Below are 12,788 nucleotides of genomic sequence, written 5' to 3'. Positions count from 1 at the left end.
AACTCAACTGTATAACTCAAATTTAAGAGGTTCAAGGAATGCTGTTGAATTTCTTGAAATTAAATTAAATTATTACCAGAAGAAATTAATTTAATAATATTACATATCAACTCCCGTACCTTAATGTTTTGAGAAATGTCTACAACCGTCTCTACAAACTGGCAGTATTTAACACTTTGATACTTATCATTCTCGCCAAGATAAATTGTCATAAACGTAAGACTATTAAGAAGTCACACGGTTCATTATGCCAATGTGCGACTTTGGTGAATAAATAAATTTTTTTGGGAAGCACTTTTTTTTGATTATCATTCCTTGGTTTATGAAACATGAGTTAAGTATTAAACTTGATCGTATAATGGGTCACATAACATTAAAAGAAAGCTCAATATGGGACCCAAATTTTGGGTTGGGATAGAGTTAATAACAATATTATTACTGTGCATATAAATGGAGCAGATTGGGAGGTTCTTTTTGGGTTTTAATGAAGTTATCGTCATGTGAAATGATCTTTTTAATAGCGATCTGTCTTGATATATCCACTTTTTTGGTTTTTATAAAATATGAGCATTCGTTGGTCTGATTCAAATCAAATTAAGTGTCTTCAGTCATTGCTTAACATTTCTAATAAAGTTGTTAACACAACATGTCTTTCATTCGATCAGTATCACATATCAATCAATTTGCATATCAAAATTTGCATTCGAACGATTTGCAAATCTTCTAAGCGATGAACAAGGGTGTTAGTGTTATCATTAGCGGAGTTATCTTTATTGACATCATTTGCAAAAAGAAAGGTAAAAGTAAACACAGAATTAAAGGGTTGCGTTGTGCGACAAATATTGGCACGATCATCATCAACAGTCAAGAGGTGTACAAAGGAATAATCCACAAGCCTTTGATTACAAATATAAAGGAGGGATCCAAATTAGATTGCAATTTTAGGCGCGTTGTAAGCGGGTTATAAATTAGGGTAGTTGTTACGGTGAAATTGTATTAATTGATAAAAAATAATTCTCTTATTAATACTAATAAAATATGTAATATTGATAGACAAGCTTGAGCGAGTTGTTTACTATTAGGAAATTAATTTATTATTCCAATATTACATTTCTATCAGATCTTTCAATATGCTTGAGACTTTTTCTTTTTTTTATATAATGATCGATCAATGTATAATATCGAGTACCAAGAAAACCCCATTAACAATTGAGTGTAGTCTTTTATGAAGACGCATCTGCTTAAATTAACACAATTTATCACGTTTAAAAACAAGTTGCGCAGCCTTAGTTGAGAGTTATTGTTAACGAGATACCCTATAATATACTTTAGAACTCCTTTAACATACCATAAATTTAAGTTATTCTAAACTAGAATGATTTTAAAAATCAAAACCTTTAGCATCCTATATAATAATGCCCTTCAATTAAAGGATTTATTTTTATGTTATACTCTTTACTTTTTAAAGATGATAACTTTCCACATTTTCAACATTAACAGGGTATTTTTATTGAGATTTTATTATAATAATGCAGATACACTTAATTTTGAAACAAGTTTTTGGTGGAAACTACTTTGCGATCGAATGCATATAAAGTCGCGTTCTATAATTGATCGAGTGAGTTTAGCTTCGCAGTTGAATTGGCAAAGTGGCATCGATCGCATCACTGAAAGACAAATTTTTTTCTCGATTACTTTTTGTAAATATTTACGTGCTGGCATTGAAATGAAGCTAATGTTATGTGAAATGATCTGGTTAACGATCATGTTTGTGTATTATGCCACGCCCACTTTGGGGTACTTGAATAAAACGCAAGGTACGAGTGTTGAATGAGAATTTAAACCAACCAAAAATTGATTTTTCAATTGATAGCCAACAAATTTAAAATAAATAATTATTAGAATAAATGCTGCACTTTTTTTTACTTTTGTTAATGAGTAAGAGTGAAATTAACAGTTGAATAAATACGATTATATATAAATCTTTCTTTAAACATTACATTAAACCTTTCCTTAAATCTATTTCATGATCAATTCCAAAAATGTATTGAAAACATTGTTGTTTACTCAATTGTCTCATTCTTTTTCTCAGAATCGGAAACTCCAACGACAGCCTCAACACCCACAAACAATAAATGCATATTATCAACGGGATCAGCCGGTGAATGTGTTGGTACATAAGTTCCTGAGATTGATTTTCAAGTACTTTAACTTATTTAAAGTTTGATTTCTCTTTCACATATTAGATATCAGCAAATGTCCCATTATTCTGAATGAGCTAAAGACAGAAAAGGTCGATCCTAAAACTATCAGATATATAAGAGATTCGAATTTGATTTGTGGCCAGATTGGTCATAATGTCTGCTGTCCCAAAGAGAACTCTTTAGTGGAGCCAATTCCACGTCGTTTGCCCACCGAGGAAGAGGGATGTGGTAAGCAAATAAACGGTTTCTCCAAGAAGATCGCTGGTGCCTTTCCTGCCAGCAGGAATGCCTGGCCATGGATAGCGTTACTTGCCTACACTTATGGATCTTCATATGTCTTGAAGTGCGGTGGCACCTTGATCACCACGAGACACGTTCTCTCAGCTGCTCATTGTATTCGCGATGAACTGTAAGTTAAATTATTATTACTTTATAGTTGATGCATTCTAAATAAGTAATATTTAGGTCCTTTGTACGTTTAGGCGAGCATGATCTCTCCACAGAAACAGATACTAAGCTTGTTGATATTAATGTAGTCAAGGTAAATGTAACATGCTTCTTTAAATTATCATAAATTACTAATGGTTTATTTCTTTTACAGAAAGTAGTTCATCCACAATTCAATAGTCTCAGTGGTCGTGCTGACCTTGCGATTGTCTATTTGGAACGTAACGTGGATTTTATGGATTTAATAGTGCCCATTTGTTTACCTACTTCTCCGACCTTACGATCAAAGTCCTTTGTGGATTTATATCCCACCATCATTGGGTGGAGCAAAACTCAAGAGGAATGCCAATCTGTGAATATTTTAACTGCAAATCAAGTACCAGTTTGGGAAAACAAAGTCTGCCGAGATAGTTATGCCAAATTGAATCGAAGTTATACTGAGGATCAGTTCGATGGCGCCACTATATGCGCCGGAAATATGGGAGGTGGCAAGGATTCCTGTCTAGCCGATCCTGGGGGTCCGATAATGATTCCCGAAAGATATGAAAATAATTTTAGATTCTACCTGATTGGAGTTATGGCTTACGGCTGTGAATGTACCACGAAAAATGCGCCTGCTATTTATACGAGCACACAATACTTCATGGACTGGATAATCGAGAAGGTGGAGGACACGCCATGAACTGTAATTGTATCAGCGTAGCTATGTAGTACTTAACATAAATAATATTTTAATAATAAGCAATGATTCTGTTTACTTATCATGCTTGGCAATCTTTTTGCTGTAAGACATTTGACTTAAGAGAAGATAAATGAGGAATAAATGAATAAAATGATTTAAAATTTACCGTTAAAAAAAATTAATTTGATTCAAATAATAATAGTATAATTGTTTTGGCTGTATTCATTGTTAAAATCTTTGTTTAACCCGTTTAATGAAGAATGTTGATCAATTGAATTATATAAATTAAATAAATATTCGCCAATGTTCTGGAATCCGTATAATTTATAAGCACTCCTCCACAAGAATTAAATTTATATCAAATATCTATTAACTTCCGATTTGATTGATATTTCTTCCATTTTATCATGATCGACATAATCATTGAAAATAATTCTTTTATGAATTAAATTTATGCGCCAATGTTTTCGAATTCTTAGAATTTAGAATCTCTACGACACAAAAATTAAATTTATATCAGATATCAAATAACCCCATAATCATCGAAAAGAATTCTTTTATGAAGAATTAACACCATTTATCACCATTAAAAACGAGTTGCAACATTTTGGTCAAGAGTGCCAGTCTACTAGATACCCTGTACCTAAAAGTTTTATGACCCGTCAAACAATCATTTAAATGTCTAAATTTATTTCATTTATAATTGTCTGATTGACAATACTTTACAGAGAAAAAATCTTAATTTAAGACTTTTTCGATCTTAAAAAAAATCTTGAAATAAGATTTTGGGATTTTATCCTAAATTTTCATTTTAAGATTAAGATTTAAGATTTCATTAAAGATAAAGATCTTAATTCAAAAATGTTTTATTCTAGATTTAAAAGGAGATTGAAAATTTTGATTTAAGATTTTTTCGATCTAAAAAAAAGAATTTTATTCTTGTTTAAATTCCGTTCCTTTAAAATTATAACTTAATTTCTGGTGTTGTGCCGCAAGTCATTTTTACTCCAGTAATATTCATGTTATTTTTTAGTTTATAGTATAAATTTAATACCATAGTTGTGAAGGATGATACACTTACACAAAATAAAAACAAGTTTTACGCCACATAAAATGGATATAGGGTATGTACAATTTTATTTAATGCAGCAGCTACACTCGATTTGGGAACAACTTTCTCGTGCGAACTACTTCTCAACCGAGTGCATATAAAGCCGTGTTCTAGCACTGATCGGGTGAGTTTAGCGACGCAGTTGAATCGGCAATGTAGCATCGATCGCGCTATTAGAAGATAAAGTGATTTTATTACTGTTTTGAAGATTTACGACTTGGGATCAACATGAAGTTAGCGTCACATAAAGTGATCGCGTTAATGATCACACTTGCATTCATTGCCACGCCCACTTTGGGGTACTTAAATAAATCGCAAGGTATGAATGTTAAATGGGAAATTACCTCGGTTCAAAATAGATGATTATTCCTTAGCCTACTTCAAATGTTTGATTCTTAAAATGAATACTGATCATTCTTAATTTTTGCTTTGTTTTGTTCCTCAATAATTGATAATGATATAAACATTACTTATGTTCTTTCCAAGAATATATTTTATGGTCAATATTAAAACGTATTGAGTTCTTTAGAAACTTGTTTTTAACTCACTTGTATCATATCATTATTAAAACTTGTTGTTGACTCAATTATATATTTCTTGCTTACAGAATTGGAAACCCCATCCACAAACAATAAATGCATATTATCAACAGGATCGCTAGGCCAATGTGTCGGTAAGTTACTGAGATCTCATCTTAAGTTTTCAATCTAATCTGAAATTCGTTTTCACTATTATTTTTTAGATATCAGTAATTGTTCGATTATTCTAAACGAGCTGAAGGCAGAAAAGGTCGATCCTAAGATTATCAAATATGTGAAAGATTCGAATTTGATTTGTGGCCAGATTGGTCATAATGTCTGTTGTCCCAAAGATAACTCTTTAGTGGAGCCAATTCCACGTCGCTTGCCCACCGAAGAAGAGAAATGTGGTAAACAAAGAAATGTTACATTCAAGAAGCTTATTGGAGGAGGCAAGGCCAAAAAAGGTGCTTGGCCATGGATTGCGCTACTCGCCTACGATTATGGATCCTCATATCAATTCAAGTGCGGTGGCAGCTTGATCACAGCGAGACACATTTTAACAGCAGCTCATTGTATTTTTGATGAACTGTAAGTGGAATTACTACTAATTGAATACTGCATTCTAAAATAATAATAATATTCAGTAAATTTGTGCGCTTAGGTGAGCACGATCTCTCCACGGATACGGAGGCTCAACATGTGGACATAAATGTAGTTAAGGTAAGGAAAACTTGCTCTCTACGTAATCTTTAATTATTGATGATTTGTTTTTCATTCAGAAAGAAGTTCATCCACATTACAATAGACTCACTCGTCGTGCTGATCTTGCGATCATATATTTGGAGCGCAATGTGGAGTTTTCTGAAGTAATTGTGCCCATTTGTTTGCCTAATACTCCTAGTCTGCGAACAAAGTCGCATGTGGATTTGAATCCCATTATCATTGGGTGGCGCACAACTCATGGAGAATGTGAATCTGAGAATATCATACATCAGGTGCAGGTGACAGTCTGGGAAAATGAAATCTGCCGACGTAGTTATGCTAAACTGAATCAAAGTTTTACTGAGGATCAATTCGATGGCGCCGTTCTTTGTGCGGGTGATGTGCTTGGTGGATGGGAAGCTTGTCTAGCGGACTCTGGTGGTCCGCTCATGGCTCCCGAATTAAATGGAACCACATTTAAATACTATCTGATTGGAGTTGTGGCTTACGGCTGTGGCTGTGATGCGCTAAGTGCGCCTGCTGTTTATACGAGCACTCAGTACTTTATGGACTGGATAATCGAGAAGGTGCAGGACACGTCTTGAGTTGGAAGTGAAATTTTGTTATATTTATCTAATACATAAAGTGAACCGAGAAGGTGCAGGACACTCCTTGAGTTGGAAGTAAACTTTTGTTATATTTATCTAATAAATAAAGTGATTTGTGCTGACTGAACTATCAATTCATAGTATGAATGGTAAGAGCTAGAAGGCTGCAATTTGAATTGAGTTGAGTTTTGGGATTGCATTTGTGACCCTCATAAATCGCAAATTGAAAGCTGTATGAAAAATTCAAATTGTAAGACCTAGAAGGATGAATTGTACACAAGGATATATTAAACTTAATCGTTTCTCAAATATATTAATTAAATTAGTTGCAATGTGATTTTCCAAAAAAAAGCGAAACGTGTCGGGAAAGTCTTCTTCTATCTTCCATTTTTCTTGATTGGATACAAAATTGTCGATGAAACAGACATTCATATCTTATTTAAGAAAAATGTTACGTTTTACAGACTTACTTAAATAAGATATATCTGTTTCATCGACAATTTTTTAGATTATTATGCTAATTAGACATTCTGAAGTAGAGCTCACTAATAGTTTAACAACTTGATAAAACCGGAACGATCTGTTAAGGTATTCATTGTTGCAGTCTTTCTAAAACCAGTTTAAGCGAAGTTCGTTAGCTTTATTACATTTGAATTTATTCGGAAATGTTAGCGAATTCGTAGAATTAATTGTCTCGTCTGGTCATTAAACGATGACTTTTTTGTTTTGTTCGTCAAATTTCATTGTGCTTAAAAATTACATTGATATAAGTTCTTTATCATCGATTGATTAAATTTATAATTGATTTAATACAAATAGTACCTGCTGAACACGGCACTTTTATAAGCAGCCCCCCAAACAATTAACGTTTTTAACTGACTTGAAGTGACGTCATCATCAAGTCTTTTATGAAGACGCGTCTGCATTGAATTAACACAATTTATCACGATGTTTGCAAAAATGCGACTTTTGTGAATTAAAAACAAGTAGCAACGCCTTACTCAAGAAAGCTTGTCTATGTGGATACCCTGTGTCCAAGACTTTTATAATCGACGCAAATTTACAAAATAGTATCATAAAAAACTACAAACAAAAGCATTGATTACAATGAAATGGGGGCAAAATTAAAATTGAGGGCACACAATACCATGTAATCGATTAATATCGAGAGAGTTTTTAAATTTAAAATTTGTTTTTAACAAAATATAATATGAATATATAGTAAATAAATATAGTAAATATAAATAGTAAATAAATATAGTATCTACTTAATGTATTCTTGAGTGTGTATGCTGATGGAGTATCTAACTATTCAACTTTATATATACTATAGATACTACAATTATTGATAATGATCAAGCAAACTTTATACACACTTGCATAAAATAATAATACCCTTTTCGCTATTTACAGTGGATACAGGGTATAATTATTTTATTTTAATATTGCAGCTATACTCGATTTTGAAACAACTTTTTTTGTGCAAACTACTTTTCGACCGAATGCATATAAAGCCCCATTCTAGCGGTGATCGGGTGAGTTTAGCGACGCATTTCAATCGACAAAGTAGTAGAAAAAGTGATTACGTGAATCGGTATATTTGATTTGATCAAAATAATACTACTGTTTTCGAGATTTATAAGTCGTAAACATGAAGTTAACCCCGTGTGAAGTGATCACGTTAACGATCGCATTTGTATACCTTGCCACGCCCACTTTGGGGTACTCAAATAACTCACAAGGTACGAGTGTTGAATGGGAATATAAATCTAGCAAAAAGGAAATGATTATTTTAAATATTTGATTAATAGAAACAATAGTGAACATCCTTTATTTTTGTTTATGAGTGCAAATTATGGTGAAAAATATCTTAAGAGTTATAAAACAATGAATTGAAGAATACAATATATAAAGTACTAATAGAAAATTCAAACAGATGTGAACTCTAAGCAACGTGGCATCTCTGGTCTGTGAAGCTAAGACAGAGATACTTTCTTGATTTCTAGAAAAGTGAATAAAGTGAAAAATTATATTCTTTGTAAAGATCTGTTTATTATTAAATTGGTTTATGTACTGAATTGTATATTTCTTGATCTCAGAATTGGAAACTCCAACGACTCCATCGCCACTCACAAACAACAGTTGCATATTATCAACAGGATCGTTTGGCGAGTGTGTTGGTAAGTTTCTGATATTGCATTTCACACCCTTAATGTAATCTCAGATTCACTTTTTATTGTGCAGATGTCAGAAAATGTCCGACCATACTGAATGAGTTGAAAATGAAAAAGACCGATCCGGAATTTGTCAGATATGTGAGAGATTCGAATTTGATTTGCGGACAGCTTGGCCACAATGTCTGTTGTCCCAAAGAGGACTCTTTAGTGGATCCACTTCCACGTCGCTTGCCCACCGAGGAAGAGAAATGTGGTAAGCAAAAGAAGTTCAGTTTCAAGAAGATAGTTGGAGGCAGTCCTGCCAAGAAAGGTGCCTGGCCATGGATTGCGCTACTCGCTTATGATTACGGTTTCTCACACGCCTTCAAGTGCGGTGGCACTTTAATAACCTCAAGACACGTTCTGACAGCAGCTCATTGTATACTTGATGAATTGTAAGTTAACGAAGTCCAAGATTTTAAATACTCTATTCTAAATAATTAATGTTTAGGACCTTTGTGCGCTTAGGCGAGCACGATCTCTCCACGGATACGGAGACTCGACATGTGGACATAAATGTAGTCAAGGTAAATATACCTAGTTCCTTTATATTATCATAAACTATTAATGCTTTGTCCTCATTCCAGAAAGTCACCCATCCACATTTCAATAGGCGAAACGGGCGCAGTGATTTAGCGATCCTGTATTTGGAACGCAACGTGGAATTTACGGATTTAATTGTTCCCATTTGCTTGCCTAACTCTCCTCAATTACTTGCAAAATCCTATGTAGATGCTAATCCCTTTGTCATTGGCTGGGGCAAGACTCAGGAGGGAGGTCATTCTGCCAATATATTAAATGAGCTGCAAGTGCCCGTTTGGGAAAATGATGTCTGCCGAGAAAGTTATGCCAAACTGAATCGAAGTTTTACTGAGGATCAGTTTGATAGCGCCATTCTCTGTGCGGGAGATCTGCAAGGTGGCAAGGATTCCTGTCAAGGGGACTCTGGTGGTCCGCTAATGTCCCCCGAATTTGGTAAACATGGTGTAAGATACTTTCTCATCGGCGTTGTGGCTTATGGTTATGGTTGTGCTAGACCAAATGCCCCCGGTGTGTATACGAGCACACAACACTTTATGGACTGGATAATCGAGATGGTGCACGAGACGCCTTAAACTGTAAATTATATATTATCACATTAGTCTAATGTCTGTAATGTAATTTACATTAATTGTGAGCCTTTTTGGTTTTATGTTTATTATCGCAAACTAAATGTGATGTAATCCTTAAGTCAAACGCCTTGAAGAAGAAAAATAGAAAGTGATAGTTACAAATAAAGAGTGTACTTCATTCGGTTCAACTATAATGGTGAGCAAGAAATATATAACAGTGTTTTAAATGTACTCATATGGGTGTCATAAACAATATTATGCTTTGCATGGAAGGATTTCCATGTGGAACTAAAGCATTTTACCTAAATTTGACGTATTTAATAAGACTGGAATCATAGAAAGCTTTTAAGGGGAAAATAAACAAATGTGATAAAAGCGTTTTCTTAGCATTTGTATGCCATAGAAAGCTTTTAAGGGGAAAATAAACAAATGTGATAAAAGCGTTTTCTTAGCATTTGTATGCCACTTGATCTTTACATGAACTTATTGAATACAATTATTTAGTTAATCAGTAAACAAGTCTCAATATTCTCGCTTATTAATAAAACTGATAACTGAGAACCTGAACATATTTGGATGATCATGAACTAGCAACGTCACTAACTATTAAGCTAACTACTGAAGCTAAATTGACATCATCAAGATTATTATTAAGTTTAGTGTGATTCAATTAACACAAATTAACATATAAATTTGCATTTTAATATCTACATAGTTTGCTCGGTAATCTACACTAATCTTAAATGAATTTGGAGTTTAGTTTGGATTATCCAAGATGAATGAAATTAATTTAGTATTCAACTTAACAAATGCACAAATATATTATATTCGGATATTGTTAATGCTTTTTGTGTTATTCTAGTCTTCTATTAATAGAAGATTACTTTTACAAAATATAATATTGTGAGTAGTATCTGGTTTGTAAAGATGCGACTATTATGAATAACAAGTGTTATTTAATTTGTATATATTGTAATTAAACTTATAGTACTCCATGTTACCAATGGGAATTACTTTTTCCAATATCATTTTCGATCGAATGCATATAAGGCCCTGTTGTAGCATTAAATCAGTGAGTATAACATCTAAATTGATAGTGCAAAGAGGTGTCGACGTTTTGGCTTTAGATATCAGTGTACATATATCAGGATAGATTTGTAAAGCGAATGAGAATATATTCAAAATGAAGTGCATGTCATGTGTGATCTTTATGATGATCAATTTTATCAGTCTTGGCATGTCAATTTTGGGGCGGTCCAATCGCTTGCGAAGTACGTTTTATTAAATTAAAATGTAATCTAAGCGCTATTCATTTATCCCTAGATAACCATCAAGAAATTTTGATAACAATTTTCTATATAATGTAATTTCTAAATATAACTATCTATTTAATAACTACGAAGAGTCTTTACTAAGTTAACTTATTAAATGAAGATTCAAAATAAAAATCTTGATTCGTATATTAACAGCAACAATGACAACTTCAACCACAAGATCACCAAAATCGAAAAATGAGACCCACGTTGAAAGCTGTTTTATATCTCCCGGTGAGCTTGGAGAATGTGTTGGTAAGCAGTTGATATTACAAGTCGGAGAAATAAATTATAGAATTCTCTATTTATTGTAGATGTCAGAAGCTGTCCGCCTATAGTGGATGAGCTGAAGATTAAACTTGTCGAACCCGACTTTGCCAGATATGTGAAAGCTTCGAATTTCATCTGTGGCAAGGTTGGAAAAAAGGTCTGTTGTCCCATTGTGAGGCGTCGTTTGCCCACCGAGGAAGAAGGATGCGGTCAACCGAACATTTTAAGCTTCAGGAAGATCATCGACGGTAATGTGGCTGAGAAGGGCGCCTGGCCGTGGATTGCACTGTTGGGCTACAACGATGGCACCTCTTCGCCATTCAAGTGTGGTGGCACCTTGATCACCGATCGACACATTGTGACTGCTGCACATTGTATACGAGATGAACTGTAAGTTGTACGATTATCAGATATTGTTCTTAATAACTCCTGATATTATTTATAATTTTAGCGCCTTTGTGCGTCTGGGCGAACACGATCTGAGCACGGATGCGGAGACTCATCATATTGATATTAAAGTCATCAAGGTGAGTATCTAATGCGGCTTCTGATAATGGAGAAAAGTATTTGAACTGTGCCTCTTTCAGTCAGAGTGCCATCCGGAGTATAATCCTCGCAATAGTCGCAGCGATATAGCGATCATTCATTTGGAACGCAACATCGAGTTTACGGACCTAATCATGCCCATTTGCATGCCTAATTCTCCCAGCTTGCGTGTCAAGTCCTATGTGGGTGAATCTTCATTTGTCATTGGCTGGGGTAAAACTCAGGAAGGTGGCAAAACGGCAGCGGTGTTGAATCAGCTAAAGATACCGGTCGTGGATAACGAGGTCTGTCGCAATTGTTACGACAAGTTGGATCGCTACTTTACTGTGGATCAATTCGATAAGGCTGTTCTCTGTGCTGGTTACCTTCGAGGTGGCTACGACACCTGCCAAGGCGACTCGGGTGGTCCGTTAATGAGCACCGAAGATTTTCGAGGAAGCAAAAGATTCTATCTCATTGGGGTCGTGTCTTACGGCTTTGGTTGCGGAAGATCAAATGCCCCCGGAGTGTATTCAAGCACACAGTACTGCATGGACTGGATAATTAAAAAACTTGAGGAAAGGTCTTGAACTAGAATTTTAGTATAATAAATAGGTAAAAGCTTAAATATTATTTAGATTAATTTTCAATCTCTTTATTTTTATTTTAGCTAAATTTAAGAACTGTATTAATAAATAAATGGAAAGGGTTTGTTCATTACTTGGATCAAACGATACATTTAAAATATACCAAAGAGTGCCAAATATACCGGATTGTTAGCCAAAGCAACTAAGTAGGCGTTTTTTCCAATACAAAAGAATTTATTGAATAACTTTCACAATTTTTATCTGATCGAAACCATTTTTTGGGAATCATAAAAAATATACTTGTAAGTTATAAGTATGAAACAAACTTGCTCTGCGTGCAAACATAACATATGCTGTTTTATGGGGTCGGAGATGACTCCTGCCTGTTACATTGATTTCCTGGAGGCCCAAAGATACCCTTCTACCCAATAGGTAGAAGGTACAAAAATTGATATTTTCCTAAATCCAAAATACATTTATAAAAATATTT

At 34.1% G+C, this 12,788-nt stretch overlaps 3 protein-coding genes across 4 annotated transcripts; all 3 read left to right on the top strand.

Moving 5' to 3' along the window:
• The first annotated feature begins 1,637 nt into the window (after nt 1–1,637).
• Nucleotides 1,638–3,464, top strand: LOC132791522 (venom protease-like). Of its 2 annotated transcripts, XM_060800484.1 has the most exons (5): nt 1,638–1,817; nt 2,093–2,173; nt 2,247–2,613; nt 2,670–2,745; nt 2,806–3,464. In XM_060800484.1, exons 1-5 carry the CDS (start codon nt 1,727–1,729, stop codon nt 3,331–3,333), a joined length of 1,143 nt encoding a protein of 380 aa, XP_060656467.1. In that variant the 5' UTR covers nt 1,638–1,726; the 3' UTR covers nt 3,334–3,464. The 2 variants fall into 2 exon arrangements, with proteins under 2 accessions (XP_060656467.1, XP_060656468.1); XM_060800485.1 differs by lacking the exons at nt 1,638–1,817; nt 2,093–2,173 and having other exon boundaries at nt 2,548–2,613; nt 2,687–2,745.
• A 1,120-nt stretch (nt 3,465–4,584) lies between these two features.
• Nucleotides 4,585–6,337, top strand: LOC132791173 (venom protease-like). The gene is made up of 5 exons (XM_060799999.1): nt 4,585–4,763; nt 5,052–5,117; nt 5,187–5,553; nt 5,610–5,685; nt 5,745–6,337. The coding sequence occupies exons 1-5, from the start codon at nt 4,673–4,675 to the stop codon at nt 6,270–6,272; spliced, it is 1,128 nt and encodes a 375-aa protein (XP_060655982.1). The 5' UTR covers nt 4,585–4,672; the 3' UTR covers nt 6,273–6,337.
• Nucleotides 6,338–7,798: 1,461 nt separating this feature from the next.
• LOC132788268 (uncharacterized) lies at nt 7,799–12,379 on the top strand. Its single transcript, XM_060795601.1, has 10 exons — nt 7,799–8,017; nt 8,375–8,455; nt 8,520–8,886; nt 8,943–9,018; nt 9,079–9,603; nt 10,757–10,874; nt 11,073–11,171; nt 11,231–11,576; nt 11,638–11,713; nt 11,774–12,379. The coding sequence occupies exons 1-10, from the start codon at nt 7,927–7,929 to the stop codon at nt 12,299–12,301; spliced, it is 2,307 nt and encodes a 768-aa protein (XP_060651584.1). The 5' UTR covers nt 7,799–7,926; the 3' UTR covers nt 12,302–12,379.
• The last annotated feature ends 409 nt before the right edge of the window (nt 12,380–12,788 follow it).

Source organism: Drosophila nasuta, chromosome 3, assembly GCF_023558535.2.
Source record: "Drosophila nasuta strain 15112-1781.00 chromosome 3, ASM2355853v1, whole genome shotgun sequence".
Lineage (NCBI taxonomy): Eukaryota > Metazoa > Arthropoda > Insecta > Diptera > Drosophilidae > Drosophila > Drosophila nasuta.
The sequence above is the reverse complement of the archived record's forward strand: the minus strand, read 5'-3'. Positions and strand labels throughout refer to the sequence as shown.